Genomic DNA, 19,107 nt, shown 5'->3' on the forward strand with positions numbered 1-19,107 from the left:
AAATTCTACCATTTCGCCAGTGCTGGGCTTCATTTATTTGCAACTAAATCTAAAGGATAGGGTTTTATCCCTGATGATTAAGTCTGTGTCATGACATAGCTCTTCACATGCAGCACCTTGAACTCCAACATCTTGATTTCCTGCACATTTGTCACTCAGTTCACACTCTCCTACCGTTTCCCTGCAGAATTTAAAAATCACACTTTCTTCAAAACATCACCACACTGTAAGCCTTAATTTATTCAAAGGAAGATGGCACCGAGTTCTCCCACAAGGCTTCCAAATTTCCTGACCATCATCTATTGCAGAAAGCAGCATACGAACATATTGGTGGGTTGTTTTTGTGGCTTGGCAGGCATATGAACACAGAAGGGATGCTTTTATTGAGTCAAATTTAATTGGGAGGGAGGTAAATGGTACAAAAATTTTATACAGCTATTTTGTAACTGCAAGTCTCACAGTACAAGTATATTACTATATCTAAGACAGCAGATTGGAACTATGGGCTTTCTGCATGCAAATTGAAGACACGAAAAGTAGGCTGAGATTGTTTTAAACACCTTGAAAAGCTTCTTGATGACCAGCCATAGAAAGAATTAACAGGAATATTTGCACACCTGCCTTACAAATGGACACTCTACTTAATGAATACCACCATGTAGCTGTTAAAGATGCCCAGAGCTTTCAGACATGACAAAGGGGCAGAGTGAGGCCCTGTGCCTCCTCTCTATTCTGCAGTACATGGACTCTGCCGAAACTGTCAGATCTGAATTACAGTTAGGATCAAGCACTGAAGAACTACAGTCTGGATAAAGAACCAGACTTCATTAATTTTTCAGCTGACAGAGGTAGATATGTATATTAAGAACTTAAAGGCAAGTAAAGATGCTTATTCACCATGGGATCAGCTGCAAACAAGCTACTTGCTTGAAACACACACACTTCTGCTTTACCAAGGAACAGAACATAGACAGTATCAACCAACAGCAATAAGGCATGTTGGAATGCACACTCTCTAGGCAAGGCTCCAGAGACAAATAGTAAAGCAGTGCTCTGACAGAGGTTTGTTATACAAACTCTCCTTCAGGATACTAATTGTGGAGTCTGAATGTTTCCAGATGCTTACAAGCCTTTATCCAGTAGTATATCATTTAGTAATTTGGATTTTGGTAAGCTATCCCAGACTGCAGAGTTCAGGTTCCTGGCGCTGGCCTATTTGAAAATTACATTATATTCCTAGCAGTAAGCAAACTGAGAAAGAGGTATATGTAAGTGAACTACTGGCAAATAGAGAGTGCATTATTTCCAGGTGAAAGCACATGGGAATTTTAGGCTCTAAATTTGGAGTGTGGGCTCCAGAGCAAGAAAGGTTTTCATGGCCTGTCTTCCCTTAAAACCATATCAAACCTTCACTGTGTATACACATATGGTGGTATTAGTCTCAAAAGCCTTGTACGATTCCTTAGATTAACAGCTCAGCTTTACAGCTCTTGCATCAAGGAATATGCTGTTATGACTGTTAGGTTGGTTACTCCTGACACAACATCAAAAGGCCTCTTTAAAGCATCACTTCAGAGCACATTAGTGAGATGCAGGTAAATTTTTGTAAAAACCAGTTTGCATCACCTGAGTGATGGCTCAACTTTTATCTCCAGTTCTTCAATATAGAAAGTCACAGATTTACTCTATTACTACATAAATAATTAAACTGAAGTAAGCATCTAGGCATCTCCTATTATTACTTGAAATATAAACCAGCAGTTTCTAGCCTAGAAAGCAATACACATTTTAAGCAGTATCCCATTTACTAATGGGGTAGAGCACATTGTCTAGATGGATAAATTGCAGCATCATAGCATTTTCTTGTCTGGTTTCACTTCCTGAGCTTATGGACCCACCTTTCACATTCCAAGACGTATTAAGTCCTCTGAGCTCGACATGGTTTTCTCATGTACTACCTTCTGCCCCTAAATGAGGCAGTTATCCAATCTTAAATTCAAGCCTTGAAGAAGGGCAGGCAGCTCTTCAGTCTCAGAGGGGAGGAAAGTGAGGCTGTGGCACGGGGTGGAACACGTTCTCTGCTTTGCACAGCAGCTACCCACCCTCCCCACCGAGCTATGACCCACCTCCCCTCAGAGCAGTGGCAGAGGGGCCACACAGCTGCCCCAGCACCATGGGCAGCCCCCGCACCACCACCCCAAACCTCTGCTCCCCGGCCAGGGGACAGTCAAGACTGGAACTCAGAAATTATCCCAGATATCTCTGTACAAGCCCAAACTGCTAGATAAAAAAAACAGTTAAGTCCTGTTGGCACCCAAGAAGTTGGAGTCAAGGGTGCCAACAAGGGTAAAGAACCCCCTGCAGGGTAATGGGAATCTCAGCTCTGACAGAGGCTAGGGGACAAGAGCCACTGACTGTTACTCAGGACAATTGAAGAGTGAAATCTGTGCAGGAGAAAGAGAAGGAGCACAACACCTACACAAGCTATTAAAGAAAAAGCACAGCCCAAACTTTAAGACTTGTCTATGCGTGGTCTCTACAGCTAGCACTGAAGAGAGGAGCTTCACCAGTACTGTATTTTCACATTTATAGCCTACAGATTATGTGTTTAAAGAGAGAAAAACCAATGTTAGAACAGCAGTGCAGGATATACTCCTGCTCAGTCAGCTCACCACCTCTCAGAGATAGACAGGCTCAGTGTCACAGCCACTCAGACAGCATGACTGCTTCAGCCACAGCAACTGCTAAGAGGTAAAACATGATCTTAGGTTGCACCAGGGCCAGAAAAGTATTAATATCCTTTCACAAGGCTCCTGTATAGCTACATGTTGGAGCTTGACTGCTCTACAGATGGCTTACAAAGGGCTACCCATGACTTCTGATGCAGGCATACAGCTTGAAGGGGTGTCTTGCAACACAGTGCATTCCAGTGAGCGCTTGGACAGGAGTCCATAATCCAAATTATTGCACCTTTTTAGGCTGCTAAGCTACCATTTTTTATAGCAACAGAATATTTGACAAGAACACGCACTTTTTCAAACCTCTGCTTGCCTGAGGGCAAGGAGGGTATTTATTCACTTCCCTTAAATACCTCCAACATTTCTAACCCTATACAGAACTCTCAACTTGATCACATTCATGAAGTCTTCCAAAAATCAGAGTTAATTTAAAAACAAGTTCTTGTTTCAAAGCAGCACTTACAATTTGAACGCCAGCATTTCTTCTGCCATATATAAGGTACTAGATCCAGTGACTGGTTTGTCTTAAGCAAAAGATGAAATTAAATAATAAACTCCATTTCTTACAGGTTCTTTTAATAGTCTTCAATACTCAGTAATGTGAAACATTCCCAACTGGACCAGCAGGAAAATTAAAGGAATTAGAACACAGAAGCTTATATAATAACACAGATTGTTCTAGGTTACGCTTTGGCCTCACAAGAGGCAGCAGCTTAAGAGAAGAAACAGCTTACAGACAGCTCCTCAAGTGCAGTTTTATAAGAGCTTCCACCCACAGCAGGCTCTGGAACTGGGGACTACAGCATATTTCTCATTCTTTCCCTCTTCTGCCCCAATAAAATGGAAAGTACATTAAAAAATGAAAGTAGCACAGAGCTGCAGACCAATTACAGAGGTAATACTTGCAATTATCAAAAATATCTGTTGAAGTATTTTTAATCGCACAAAATACTAAGCACGTTTTCTTCTTTCTACTGGTAGAAAGAAAACCCAGTAAGCATATACACAGTGAGCAATAATTAGCAGCAAGGTTCCAGGAGCTCTCAGCCTCACATAAACAGTTTCCAACCCTTTTGAAAAAATCTTTGCTAAAAAAAAAAAAGTGGAGTGGGTACAGAAGATAATGCATAGTTCATTAGAGTTTGGAGGACTCTGACACCCTTTCCTCAAGAGTGCTTCACCATCTTTTTGTCCTTCCTCAGATCAGCAAAACTAGTCATCTCTAACTTGACTTCACCTACAGCATGCACATGTCCTACACCACATGTCCCCACCTGAAACTTTCTAGCTGAGCACGCAAACGTAGGTCATAGGCTCACCAACAACAGCCAGCACCAGGGAAACATCCCACACACAGTCACACCAAGGCAAGAGGCCATCTGGATACTGACATGGGTTAATAGAAGTCAAGCGTTTGAGAAATTCTATTAATTTTAATCCTTTTGACTGAATGAGGTCAGGAAGCAGTTAAGTAGTAATTGTAATGATTTATGGGGTATCAGTAAGCCACGTATAATCAACTGTGGGCAATGGACTTCCTCCAAGAGAGCTGGAACTAGAACAGATGTGGCAATGGCAACATTTTTTTTAAATAGATTTTTATAAAGCCCACTGGATTTTGAATATCTTGGTTTTTACTGTAGCTTAATTACACCCTATGTTTAAGTGAGCAATTCCTTCATCCTATCTTACTGCACTGGGTACAGGAATGAGAACTTTTGACTGCACAAGACAGACTTTTGGTCCTGCGATATCTTCTTTCAATTAGAAAGGATAACAAACTTGAACACTTACAGACCCACTGAGTAGACAACGTGCCATTTATCCATGAACTTTTCAGATATTAGTCTGCACTTACCAGTCAGACCATTAAAATACAGCCATCTGCAACTCAGATGTTATACTTTTCTGGAAAATCAGTAAGGTGTGTCAAACCTCTACAGGATCCATACTATTAGTGTTTGCTAGTGCACTTAGTGAGAAATCCATTTTGGTTTAACAAAATATTCCCTTTAACAAGATGAACATAAGGTTATATTTTTACATTAATAGAGTATGTAGGAACATATAAACATTTAAAATGTGCTTTAAAAGGGAAATGGAAGGGCCTTTCTTGCCATCAAAAGAAGTACCGACACAAAAGCAGAGCTTTAAATTGCTGGAAAGTGTTACCTAGCCCTGACTTATAAGTATTAACAGTCATTAGCTTATCCATTCCAATTCCAGCCAGTGTCTGCAATATCAAGAACAAGTTGCTTTCCATTTAAGTAGAAATGAGGTATTTACATTCCTGATCTATGCAACTAGCTGCATTTTGATTAACTGAAATGCTTTTAATAGACTTAAAAATTCAAAATACTACGAAAGTTATATCCAGAATGCTGCCTAACAAAGCATTGAAACGTTATTTAGAGTGATCAGGAACACTCCTGACCACTTTGATTTTTGCAGTTCTAGAAGTAGTATAGCATATCTCAAAATTTACATTCAGAGTTCAAAAAAAAAGAGAATCATCTTGCTCTGAAGTGAAAGGACTCTCAAACTGCACACTAACTAGCTACTCTCTCTTCCAAGTGCAGAGAAAACAAAATGGTAAAAAACAACTTAAATACTTTAAAAAAAAATACTGACACAGTTCTTTCCTTCAGATCAGCCATATGAGTCAAATGGGGTAGTAAACTTTCGAGTAGAAGCCTAATTTTGAACATAACTGACATACCTATATATAAGCTTTCTGAATAGACACTGAAGCTAATATATTGTTGATATTGAAGTGCAAAGAGATCAAGTTGGAGAAAACGCCTCTTCCTACACCAGAAACTCCTTTGCAGCTTTCAGACCTTATTTGTAGCTCTCCATCAAAGCATCTAAGTATTTCTCCCCTCCATATTGTCAAGTGCAGCATCTGTTCTCCTAGCACTTTATTTTCAGACTAAATCCTCCTTCTTGTTTATTTCCCCTGCCACTCCCATCCCTTCCCACCAAAACCAGAGACCCATTTCAAGTGTCTCCCTTTTCCCAGGACTCCAACTGAAGGAGACAGCTATAGCTCAGACAGCCAAAGTCAATTCTTCAGCTGGGCTTCCCACACACCCCACAACAGCTAACTGACACCACAAACCTCTGAGCCATGAACAAAACTGCTCCTGAACCTCTACAACTTACAGCACAGCAGTTTAAAAATTGAAGTCAGTGATTTCCTACGTTCAGATACCATATTGGACCATGAAGAGTTTGGAAGCTGGTTCATGAGAAACCCTGAACCTCATGAAGCAGTGACAAGGAAAGTTACTGGAGCAGTAATCTTGCCTATCACAGCTTGTCACAAAGCATCAAGGCAACGGTGGTCTTGAGAACTTAGTAGCATTCAAGGCTCATGGACCCTTAACATCCACTCTTTCCAGTGGATGTCTCCATGTCATTGTCTGATTCAAAGATTATTTCCCACTCCCCCCCCGCCCCATGAAATCATATTTTGCTGATATGACTTAAGCAGAAACCAAAATCTAGGACTGATATCTAGAAGCCTTCACAGTGGCATTTTACATGCAGGTCTTGAAAAAAATAAAGATGTTTCCTCACTCAGGCTACAGAACTTGGTGACCCAAAACCTCTGACAACTAGATTCCTTTCTTAAAGCAATGCCCCCAGAAAGATATGTGGAACTCAGTTCATCATGGTATAAGGATATTCAAGAACCACCACAGAACCAGTCTGAGCAAAATCATCTTTATTCCAAATCTTCAAAGGATCTCCTAAGGCTTTGGGTATTCCTCCTGGGTACCCTTATAATGAATTACCTCCAGTTTCTGATCTACAGCTATGAAGGATATTACTAAATACACACTGAAGCTAGTGTTGAAGAGCAGGCACAATAGTAAAGTTTTATATGAGGCTGAAGAATTGACAGTTAACAAGCATTTAAGGTAACCAAAACCCACGAGAAGCTGCCACTACAGCAAGACATGAGAGACTAATTTAGAGTATTAGCGACTCAAATGATACATCCCTGCCATAAGAAATGCTGATATCCCTAGAAAAGCACAAAATTTGGAAAAATTCAGCTATGAAACAGAAGGAAGAGTGAAAACTCCTACCAAAGGTAGAAGTAATGAGAGGAAAAAAAAAAAAACACTCCTGCATCTTGACTACACCTTCACAGAACCAACACTTGAACTTGATGAAAATCAAGCTTCAAACATGAACAGAGATCATCTCGAGGACTCTGAGATTCTGCAGAATCATGTTTAGTCATTGATGGGTTAAGGAAAAAAGTGCAAGAAGTCATAATGATAGATTTGCCCCATCCTCAGGAGTGAATATATATATAGTATACTTCAAAAGAATTTGCAAAGATAGTACAGCTCCTCTAGGAAAGAATTTTTTTAACATACTCTTCAGTTACACTCAAAATAAACCTTGTGGCAAGAAATGGAATAGGTGATGTTAAAAGTGGAGCAAGAAATGAAGTTACTTCATCTCCAAAGCGAAACTGGGATCACTATAGTTTACACTCCAACCATTCTTCCCAGCAGTTCTTGTACATATCCTGCTACCTTTCATCTTCTGCGCTGTCATGAAGAGACCAGAAATAAAGACAGGACCAAGCACTGACATCATGCTTTTACAAGCCACTTGTATTCCAGATTCTCCATTCTCCACAGCGTAGTAATAATGCAACTGAGAGGCCAAGATCATGCCACTTGGCAGACATCAGAAATGCTAGAAGTTCCAGAAACTCCTCGCCATCCCTACTTAGATGTTACTTGAAACTCTTCTTGATGAAATGAGCAGCACTGCCCAGTGCCGACCAGCACTAGCTAGCTTTAGTCAGCCCTCCCTGTTCCTCCAGCAGTGTCATCTTGAAGAGGTAGATTATAGACCAATGACTAGACCCACTGACCAAATCCCTCAGCTTGTTTCCTTTCTGGGGATTGAAAGGAAACGTATCTACTTCAGTTGACTGTCTTTCACCTTCTACTTCCTAGAAAGGCAACACTGCATGCTGCCTATTATGAATTAAAGGAAACCAAAACAGATTCACCATCTCCATCTTGATCTAACTATTTGAGACCAACACCAAAATATAAGATTTCAGTTTGGTTATTATGAGAGTACTATCTGGAAATCAAAACATACCTTTAACTGACTCTTGTCATGGCCAAAGCACCATAAATCACTCCATCAGCTCAGTTAACTTTGGCTTTTTTCTTTACACCAAGCGAACATCAGCAGGTTACGCAGGCAATGACAATCGCTCCAGGCTGTGCAGTCAGCAGCACCAATGATAGTGTCACATTCAAGAAGTTTAGGGATCCCTGACAGAGATCCCTACAATAACCACACTAAAAACCCCACCAGCGCAAGTTCTTGATGAAATTTCTCTCTATGGCCTATTGATCTTTGACAGCATTCAGCCTCTAATAGCAGTTGCAACTGCTTTCCCCCTCCTTTAAAAAATAAGCTGAGTTTTAATTTCAAACAAGAAGCCATTATTACAGCTGCATAGAAACACTATTCTTGGTAACAGAGGCATCCTCCAGCAATGTTCCTGTAACTCAGACCTCCAGTTAAGGCCAACAAATCCATTAGCTTCTTGATCCCAACCAACTTCTTCCTGCTCGAGGGCAGGGGAGGTCATTAGTAATATACTGGTTCAGTAATCCTCCTATGTGACAGCAGCATCTCAATGCCAAGGAACCAAGTTTTAGAGTCTGCCTCAACAGTTAAAAGAATGAAAGCAGAAAGCACCTTTTTGGGAAAGGGGGGGGAGGGGGGGGGGAGAAAAAGAGGCAAGTCACTATAGGATATCACTTAAACTCCACATATATGACAAGCCAGCCTTTCACAAAGTGGAGTTTTTTTAATTTGTCAGTCTGTACCCGGCAAAGTAACAGTACTGTATTATCTGTGTATATAGAAGAGTGACAGGTTCTCAACGCCATCCTCCAGAAGCATTCATGGCTATGTTTATAGTATGGAATCCTTGGACTAGAACTCGCTTTGACATTTAAAGCCTTCAGCTTTTAACCTTCATAATGAAACATGGACATAATAGTTGTAATGAATTTCATAACAACTAGCATTATGATTGATACACATACTGAAAACCTTTGACCTATCAACCTGTCTACTTTTAATTTTCAATCCAGTCCTTACTAATTATCCAATTAGTTTACTTATAAGCTTGCAGGAATCATTCCAGAAGTATTTTTTGCTGAGCTCTGCTGTAAGGGTCTTGGTGTAAGGCCTTGGAAGGGTAAAAACCAAAAACCCACATAAGAAACTGACAAAGAAGCACAGATACAAAGAATATTTTGAAGTTGCATATAATTTTTAATAAGTGCAAACATTACCAAGGGCCAAGCAAAAAAGGCACCCCAATAATACCTAGATGAAAGGGAAAGTGAGCCAACTAACTAGTGGAACTAAATAAAATGGATTTAAGCTTTAGAACAAGCGTTTATTAAAATGAGCCAAGCACTTAAGCAGATGTTCCAGTTTCTTTTAAGATAGAAAGTCTACTTGTAGCTCTTAATGATACTCTGACTCAACAAGTCACTATGCAATCAGTTTGCCAAGAGACAAGGAGTTACTCTTAACTGTATGCCACAGACACTCATTTAATATTGTTCAAGGAAGGAACAGGGTCAAAAGCAGCATCAATGGCGTTGTGATTTCTAACTCTATGGAAAGATGGTGATAAGCCAGATGTTCCAATTAGTGCTTCAAAACCACTGAAAAAAGAAAGCTTTATCTTATTGGTTTATTTTAAGCACTTGAACACATTCTTTCCTGGCCCACTAAGTTGATATTAGATTCCAAAAAGACATTTTGCATTCCTAGCACTCTCCAACTTCAGCTTTTAAATAATAGCATAGCACAGCCTCTTATTATAATTTTTAATACGCAGCAAGTTAAAGCAAGATATATGCTTATTCATATGAGCAATTAAACAACAGTAATTCAGCAAAGTTAGGTTTTTTTAATCTCTCGTCAGCTCAAATAAGCCATTTGATACTATTCACTGTATCAGTTAAGCATGTCTGAGGCAAGTGCTCTAACGAGCGGCATGAGCTAAGCACCCAGAGTTGCCATTTAGCATTCTATTTTTGAAAGATGCTTGCAGAATTATTTCCATAGGAGAATTTTTTATTATTTGTTTTATGACAACAGAGTTCTTGACCTGTACACAGCATGGAAAAAGACCCTGGACTAATCTAAATGCTAGGGACACAAAGTATTTAGGCTATCAAAATCAGAGACAAGACCCACTTCCTCCGTTTCAAACAGATAAAGGAAGGGGAATCAAATAAGTTCACCTGAATTAGCACCCGTAATGAATCTAATAATTAGTACTTACATAGATGAGCCCAGAGTAATACCGATCCTTTAAATTATGCAATACAGAGGCTTCATTTAAACAGGTTAATTCTGCCATGTCTTCCACTTTAGAGAACTTGGGAGGATTCATCTTCTGAATATCATCTTTATTGACTAGTGCTTTCTTTCCATTCTCTGCCAGTTCGACCAACACTTCATCCCCTTTTTCCTCCTTGATACTGGCTGCCTCAAAACCATGGCGCTCTGAAGGAATCCACACCAACTTTTTAGCAGTCCAATCAGCCTGGGTGGCAGGGTTGTAGATTACAGCCCTATCTACGAAGAGGTATCTCTCCGGATCTTCCTGTCCAGATCTCTGTGCCATTGTAGGAAGCGAAGCTGTCCACTATCAGTTACCCTGTAAATTGGAGAGGAAAAAAGCAAAGAGTATGTTACATACCATATTATTATCGATGAAATGAATGGAGCTATGGCACACCAATTAAATGATCTATCACTAATATCTGTATCTTCTCTTGATGAAGAAGCATCATTAATTTCTTCCATAGTCTAAAGTTGCTATACAACTAAGAGCCCCTATTCATACAGCGGCCCTCTGAATAAACCAACTGCCCATACAAACGTTAAAATGATCTGTCAAGTATAACCCCAGACCCAGTACAGAAAACTCGGCATAAACTGGTTCTAATTGTGCACCTACTATGGAGAGACATTGCAACAAATGTGAGAACTACAAGCAGGAAAAATATGCATCTGTATTCTATCCTTAGATAAGGAAGAAGAGCAAATTTAACAAAAGCTTGCCAAGTACGCTCAACTTCAATTGAACAGTAAAAAAAAAAAAAAAAATAGATAGATATAAAAATATAAAAAACATTCAGTGGATAGCTAACTACGGCTAGCGAGAATATGTTTAAAAATGTGGATTTTCAACTACAGACAAGAACTTGAGACACTTGGGGTTTCTGCAAGCCATTAAGCTAGGTAAACCTTCCTCATATTCTTCCTGAAAAACTAAGACTTTGCATTTCTACAGCCTGCTTCTGCTCTCAGTCATGAGCGCTGACATTACCATATTCCAAAAAAATGTCTCCAGATCTCAAGTTTACCTTGAGGCTCAAGACGCAAGGACTGATGTTAGATTTTCCAACAGCTTCACAGGTAATTTGAAGAGGAAAGAAAAACTGCTGACAAGAGCTCCTGCACACTCATTTTACCTATTTGCCTCTATCTGAGAGGCCACTGCATCTTTAGTTAATAATACTGTCACATCCAGGGTTCCTGGAGCTAGCAGTTTCATCTGTAACTGCCCGAGGAGCAACAAGGTCAAGCCTGACACCTAGTACTTAGGTCATTAAATACGTTGTTTTTTCCACACACTAGATCTTTTCTGCTGAAGAATGTTACATTAGCTAATGGTAGCCTCTTCCAGCAGGTAACCTAAAGGTTAGCTTCAAAAGCAAGGAAGGTTTCGCAAACTGCATTTGTCATCTTTCATACTATGGTATGCACCCTGATGGAAGAAGTTCTGCAACACACCCAGCCTCAGAAGAACATGTAATTAAACACAATAGTTGTGTCTCCATCTACGGCATGGACATTTGTTACATTGTCCAACTTAAATGTAAAGTAAGCATGAAGTCATAGAACCCTTCAGAGGTTTGAGGAGCAGACCGTTTACTACAGACAGCTTAATTCAAATCAAGAGGTGATGACTCAACATCTAAAGTATTTTAGAAGAGCTTCTGAGAGAAAAATTCAATGAAGAAAGAGGGAATCATTGAGGGGACATCTTAAGTGATAGCTGGACTCCTCAGCCAGGAAAATTAAGAAATTAGTCAAGGAATGCTATGGTTAGCTCAAGAAGTCCCTACAGCTGAAGTTCCAACAAAGACCTGAAACACCATTGCCGCCCTCGTGTGCAAATGCATCTCGGTGTCAAATCTCTGAAAGCTCCCTGGCCAGGTACGATAGACAGCCAAACGCATTTATGATAAGCTCAGTCTCAGTTTTGCACACTGAGATGTAGTGAAACCTAGAGGTCAGATAAAACTCGTACAACAAAATTAATCGGTATTGCTCCCCAGCGGAATTAAAGGCTGAAGACTGAAATGAATGCATGAATTGACTTTACACCAGTTCCTGAGGAATATAGCTAACACCACGGAATCACAGACAGTTTCAGGGTCATTTTTCCACTTTGGCTTTTATTTCCACAGAGTCCATTACAAAAGACCCTCTGCAGAAGCAAAGCAAGTTGCAGCTTACTCTACCGAGGCTCCTCTGTTAACAATAGCATTCAAATGAAATACACAAATGAGCAGATTTATCATGCAGGAATCCAGCACTCCCAAAAGACGACTAGTGAAAAAAAAAAAACAAAAAACAAAAAAACAACAAAAAGAAAAAAGCCCTACACATGTTCTGCTCCTCTAAACAAAAGGGGAGTGGGGGGAGCACCGGCGGAGATGGGGAGTGGCATCCCTCAGTGCAGCCCGGGCATTTTCAAGGACAGGGGCAGCCCGAGGAGCCGCAGAAGCCGCACCGCCCCCGGGCGCCGAGGGCTGATGCTCGCCGCTGTCCTCCAGCGGGAGCGGCTGCGGAGCCCCCCTCGCAGGGCCGCAGGCCCCGCCGCCGCCCCGAAGGACAAAGGAGGCGCCCGGGGCCGCTCGGCCCCGCGGGGCCCGGGAGCGGTCCCCTCCCCGGCGCGGCGCAGCCCGGCCCCAGCCCCGCGCCCCCCGCCCAGCCGCCGCCCCGCCCGCGCGGAGGCTGCGGGAAAGGGAGAAAATGGCCACCTTCCCCTCACCGATGCAGCCGGGAGCGGCGGCGATGCGGCGGAGGGCGGGAGGGGCGGGGGGGATGCGGCGGCGCGGGCGGGCGGGACGGACGGCGCGGCCCACACAAGGGGGTCTTTGTGTGCCGGGCCCGCCGCCCCCGCCCCACCCCCAGCGCGGGCGGGCCCGGCCGCGCGCCCCCAGCGAGCCCCCCCAGCCCGCCCCGGGGAGCCAGGGGCCGCCGGGCCCCGCCGCCTCACCTGTGTAGCGCCCGGCCGCCGCCGTGCCCGGAGCTCGCGCCGCCCGCCCGGCTCCTCAGCACTCGCGCCGCTCCGCCCCCCGCCCGCCGCGCTCCTTTAGCGCCACACCGAGCCCTCCGCCCCCCGCTCGCCGCCGCCGCCGGCCCCGCCCCCGCCGCCGCCGGCCGCCGCCCTCCCATTGGGCAGCGGCCACGTCCGTCCGCCGCCGCGCGCTCGCCCATTGGCCCGCGGCGCGGCCGCTCTCCAGCCACGGCCATAGCAACCTCCACACGCTACCCTCCAAACCCCGCCTCCCCGCTTCGCCCCGCCCCCTCAGCTCTCATTGGCGGGCTCCGCCCGCCCGTCGGCCCACAGCGCTCCTCTCACTGGGCGTTCGCCACGCCTGTCGGGGCGGGCTCCGCCCCGCGCTGCAGCACGCCCGGCGGGGGGCGCGGCGCGTCCCCGGCGCTGCAGCGGGCGGTGCGCGCGGTGCTGCAGCGCGGGGCGGGCGCGCGCTTCCCCCTCACCCACCTCCCCCCCCCCCGGCGGCGCCCCTGTGTTTCGGGTCGATAAAGGGTTTTTCAGGCCCCGGCTCCCGGGCCGGCTTCCACCGACGTGAGAGATAACGGGGAAACCCGTCCCCGGGCGCTGGGAGCGGGCACTGCCCTCCCGCCGGGCCCCGGCAGCGGCCGCACCGTGCTGTGGGCTGGGGGTCGCCTCACGCTCTCCTCAGCGGTACCCGTCTGAGGTGGCCGTCACTGGTTTCCAGGCCCTGGGTGGGATGGCGGTCCAGCAGAAAAGCAGCCGGTCCCGATTTCCAAACTTCCAGTTCTAGAAACTGCCGCAGCCCTCAGTAATTGCTCCCGGGGGTAATTACCCTGACTATTAAAAGTAAAAACCCAACCCTTACTGCAAGTCTGACGTGGTCTCCCAGCCCCTGGATCCGGTCGAGCGTCTCTGTGCTGGCTCGGCAGCCCCCCTCAGCAAAGCGTGCTGCTGCGTGGCGGCCGTTCAGCCGCCACCGAGCAGCCCCGGCCTCCTCTTCCCCAGGCCGGCCAAGCTCACACTCAGATATGTGTTTTTCCCCTTCCTTAAACATAATCCTGGGGCTTTTTGGAGCCCTCACCCATTTGCCAGCACCTTTTCTGGATCAGGCAGGTAGGCAGGAGGATGCAGCATGGGAAAAAAAGCCGTTTGCAGCGTCTCCAAGAGTCTCGTGGGCTCACGTGGACTTTGAAAATCGGTGCCAGGTGGGTTTCGGGTGTAACGCCTCGGGGGGTTGCTGGCCCGCCTGCGTGCTCCGGCGCTGCCGCTGCCTGGATTTCGAGATGGAGAGCTTCAACGTCGTGATGGCCTTCCATGTTTTTTTGCAGAATCTTTCCTGTGTTTCGCTCCCTGGCTCAGAAAGCTCGTCAGGGATCACACATGGTGTGTTCAACCTCCAGGGAATGGGCACAACCTCTCGCCGCAACTACGTCTCGCTCCAGCCCTGCACGCGAGCCGGTAGCTAAGAGCATCAAGGGTTCCCATTGCCCGAGCTGCGGGTTTCGTTTCTCCGCCCAGACCAAATGCAAATGCGAGTGGCTCAGGAATTACAGCTATTTTGGTGGAAGGAATTTGTGTCAGATCCTTCTGAACAAGACTGAGAGCGGGGTGAGGAGCAGAGAGAAGTGGCAGGAAGGAACATCAAGCCTGGCACGGGGCAAAGCTGCGGCGGGGGATCCTGGGAAGGGCTGGGGGTGTCAGGCAGCGCCTAGGGACAGCAGTAAGGATGTCTCCCATTTCCCCTGTGCTTGGAAAGCAGGACTTTCTATGAACTACCTGCACAAATAGAAATGTTTCAAAGCAGCACCTACCATTTCAACTTATCATTTTTGGACAGATTGCTCAGTTCAAAAATGGAGACAATAAGGCAAACCATGGGGAACCAGGCTCCTGGCACGGAGCTGTAAATCATTCGGTCATCTCTGCTCATCTCTGCACACAAATCAGTTCATGCGCAACTCCTGGCACTTGGATTTATATGAAAGTCTCCCTCTTAATTACCATTTCAGTGGGAGGTCTCGTACATCCTGTTTCACCGAAAAATAAGGGTGTTGACTCGCAAACGCAGGTAGATGAAAGCCAAAAGGCTGAACTGGTTACTCCCCAGCTGTTTTTTGCTTTGCAAGGACTGCCACTCCCGGGGCCAGGACAGCTGAGCTGCGTGGCGAGCCGCCCCGAGCCGCCTAGGCAGCAGAGCGAGGCCAACACTGTGCGGACTTCGAGTTACCTAAATACCAGCATGCCGCATCTCCCAGGATTTACAATTTTTCCTTGCTCAGCCAACAGGTCTCCACGAGATGCTCAGACGGAGTTTACATAGCAGTACCAGCCCCTCGGCAGCACCAGGGCTTTGCAACAGAGCAGCCTGATGGGTATTTTGCTCCCTTTGGAAAAAACATGCACTCAAGGAGCAGCATCGTGCACTGGTTACGGTCACCCCTCGGGGTGGCTGAGGCCTCGGGATGGTGCAGCACCCGCACCCTGACGCCCTCACGCTCCAGGTCAGCACCTTCACATCATGCTGCTTCAGGCTTCAGTCACAAAACTTCCATTTTTAGGCATACAGCATCTTTTAAAAGTAAAATAGAAACATCACAAAGAAAACATTATTCTGGAGACAAGCTGTTTGAAGAGTTTAGTTTCTTTTAGAAAATTATTTCCATGGAAAATCTTTGAGGATTCTGTAGATGCCACGTGGAGCGTGTCAGGGTTATAGCATTGAGTTATTATTTTTATCACACAATTATTTTTATCCAGGCCGGTGTTAGAAAGGAATTCCCCAAATCCACTCAATGTCTTTAACACATAGAGGGAAAGATGATATTTCTGTCTTCCCCAGGAGACTGGAAAGAGCGGAAACTGGAAAGAGCAGAAAGAAACATCTTTCATAAAGGATTTTTATTTGAAATAGAAACTCAGCTGGTCCCTAATCCTAAAATTGTTTCCCTACCTTTAAACAGAAGGCTAATGATACCGTTGCTACTAGGGCATGCATGTGCTTAAGGCAAAGCATGTCCCCGTGGGTGTTTCCAGAGCTGGAACCCGAGTAGGTAAATGAGAACCACTTAAGCTTAAAGCAGTGCTTGAGATTTTTAAAACAATGTGGAGGATTTAGGCAAAAAATACACCATTCATTTCTAATTTAGAGGTCTTACTACTGGTGGCATGTATTGGAAAGCTAATTTCCCTACTGGGTGATGTGCATCTCCATCCCCAGTCTGCTTTGGACATTGCTGGGCAGAACGAACTTCTGCAAGTGGAAAACACACAACCAACATCCAACAGCTGTTTGTTCTGTCCCATGTCCCTACCAGCATCCACAAATAAGCCAAACAACCCTCATTCCTTGATTATTGGACACTGCTTCCTGCAGAGACTGGCGTCCTCCCTCCCTGCCCTGCTTTCTGACTGCGGCAGGTTTTGGGCGCATCTCCAAGACTTACAGACCCAGGTCTGGCCTCCCCCAGGAGCCCTGTGTCTCTGCAAAGCAGGACATCTTAGCATCTTTCTGGGTCAAATTTTTTCTCCAAAACTTCAAGTACTGAGCAATACTGAGCCAGGGTTTAGAATTAAATATTTAAATGCAGGAGTTGCATATGCATAGACATGGTCTCTGCTTAGTGGTGACAAAGGGACACATGAATAAAATCCATGCGGATTCGGTTTCCAGTTCAAATCCTGACTTGCTGCGGCTTTGGGCAGCCACGGTACCTTCCCTGCCCTCACTCACTCTGCAAAGGGAAGAGACTTTGTTATGTCTGTTTGCTATGTCAGAGATGAGATCACGTTTGATGTATAATGTGCTCTGACACCTTCAGAAGGAAGGTGCAAGGAAAAGGCAGATTTGCTCATGTAAAAAACTGGCTGCTTTGTTGCATAGGATCAAAACACAGAGAAGTGTAGGAATAAAAGAAAAATTATTCCACAATAAAATTACTTTATAGTAAACATTTCTATGGGAGAAGCTTGAAAGGAATTGGAAATTCAAGCCTCATGCTTAATGCTTGAGTTTCAAAGCTTTCCGAGATGTAATAAATAACAGTAAGATGAGGTTACACTTATTTCTTGAAGCATGCTGTCCTCCAGGACCGCGCTGTTTATTTTATCTCACATGTCAATAGGAAACTTCTGAAACAGGAGGTGTTCTCCAGGGCACCGCGCAGGGATCAGCACCAAATATGAGCTTCATTGTCTCACCCATCATATATTTTAGTCCTGGATAGTTTAAAAAGTTAGCTAAATCAGGAATGGAAAGTCTGCTCCTTACTCACAAAAGGGGATTGCACAATAGTTGGTTGGACAGGCTGCTGTGAACCTGATGTCAGATCAGCAAAAATAGCCACCTCTGCAGCAAATGAGTCAAGATCTGAGCAGCAGAGCAAAAGATTTGCATTCCCTCCGAGCAAGCCTCTGATAACCACGTGGCTGTTTGCTGGTTGTGCTGGAAGCCGAGAAACTCCATAGAAAATCTCAAGCCTCTTCAAACATCAAGGGCCAAAGTGGAGGACCCAGGATGAGATCCATCTTGGATCATCCTGCTGCAATCATGCTAGGAGCGAGACCTAGACACATACAGGGACCTGGGCTCACCCGCTCCTTGCTTTCTCTCTTCCTTCCCCCTTCCTCTATCCATCATGCTGGGAAGGAGCAGAGGCTGGGAAGGTAGAGCAGGATTTTCGCAACCGTGCCTTCCACCCTCCACGCAAGGGTTTGGCATGCGTTTCTCTTCCCTCAAGGAAAAGGAGGGCTCATTCACAAGCCTCTGCTAAAAAACAGCCAGAAAACTGAACCTCCCTTTTCCCCTTGAAGTAGGAACTTGTCTGCGAGATCTGTCCTCCCCCGCCTCGCTCACCACACCCTGAGATCGGAAATTGTCCCCGGGAAAACCACGTGCGGCAAGTTTGGGGAGCTGCCCTTTTACTTCTGACTAGCTGGGAGCTTGCGATTCACCAGGCCAGATTCTCATCCCAGTTACACCAGTTCGCATTGCAGAAGCACTTCTCACTTGCAGGAGTGTTTTTACGGGAAAAGGATTTAGTCATTAGAGAGTAGAAAGGCTAGAAGAAAAAATTCTCAGTCATCATAGGATCAGAGGGTAATTCAAGACGTTATGGACCTCAGAAGATCATCTAGTTCAACCTAACTAGGATTTTGCAGACTTAAAAAAAATAAAGAAAACGGTGGAGGTTTCCCATGGAGCCAGTTGCAAAGGGCACATTTCCCTGGGGATCTCTGCCTCATCCAGAACCGGACTTTACTCAGCACAACTGCAAGATTAGGTGCTTGGATGCCAGCAGGATGAGCACGTCACGCATACCTCTCCCGATGAGAAAGATTCCCCTCCTCGCATTTCGGATGTGGGGTTTATTTGTAGCCTGCTCTTTCATGCCCCGTCTCCATTGCTCATAGGTAGGGCTTGTGCATCAATACCGGTAGAGCACCCACCCTGGCTACCCTGGCTGAAAACCTTATTTGTCCCCTCGCTTTCCTTCCCCCGTCCCTCTGCCCACGCTGCTGAGGCTCGCAGAATGTTTTCTAATTTGAACTAAATGCCCCGTTTATAGCTGGGCAAACCCAGCAGGTTTTTTTTGAGTAGTTGTATACAAAAGTGATGCCAAGGAACCCGAGTCCCCTGCATGGTCCAGGATTTGGGCTGGCCATGTGCTGGAGGGGCTGGGCAGAAATCGAGGGGCTGCCCCTGAAAGAGGTCACTGCACCAAAGCCCTAGGGTGGGAGAGCTAAGCTCTCGTCGTGGCTGGGGAGCGAGCAGGGAGCAGCTGCCCAGGGCCCATTTCTTACCGCCCCGTGGTGGCCCTTGGCCGGGATGAAAGGGCCAAATCCTTCCTCTTGGGCTAGAATGTCCATCCGAGACCAATAGCTCCTTTCTGGCAGAGATTTAACTACAACCATCTGGTTTTTACCCAATTAAAGGATCAGCAAAGAAACAGTGCTGAAAAGTTCCCATCA

At 45.3% G+C, this 19,107-nt stretch overlaps 1 protein-coding gene across 3 annotated transcripts in view; it reads right to left on the minus strand.

The window, feature by feature from the left end:
* Positions 1–13,205, minus strand: part of MYH10 (myosin heavy chain 10) — a 104,233-nt gene extending 91,028 nt beyond the window's left edge. For all 3 annotated transcript variants that reach the window (XM_075169773.1, XM_075169772.1, XM_075169774.1), the window contains exons 1-2: positions 13,117–13,205; positions 10,102–10,479 (exon numbers count right to left, since the gene is read on the minus strand). In XM_075169773.1, the coding sequence (XP_075025874.1) occupies positions 10,102–10,446 (345 nt within the window). In that variant the 5' untranslated portion in view covers positions 10,447–10,479; positions 13,117–13,205. The remainder of the gene's footprint in view (positions 1–10,101; positions 10,480–13,116) is intronic.
* Between the last annotated feature and the right edge of the window lie 5,902 nt (positions 13,206–19,107).

This window comes from Calonectris borealis, chromosome 20 (genome assembly GCF_964195595.1).
Source record: "Calonectris borealis chromosome 20, bCalBor7.hap1.2, whole genome shotgun sequence".
Taxonomy (NCBI): domain Eukaryota; kingdom Metazoa; phylum Chordata; class Aves; order Procellariiformes; family Procellariidae; genus Calonectris; species Calonectris borealis.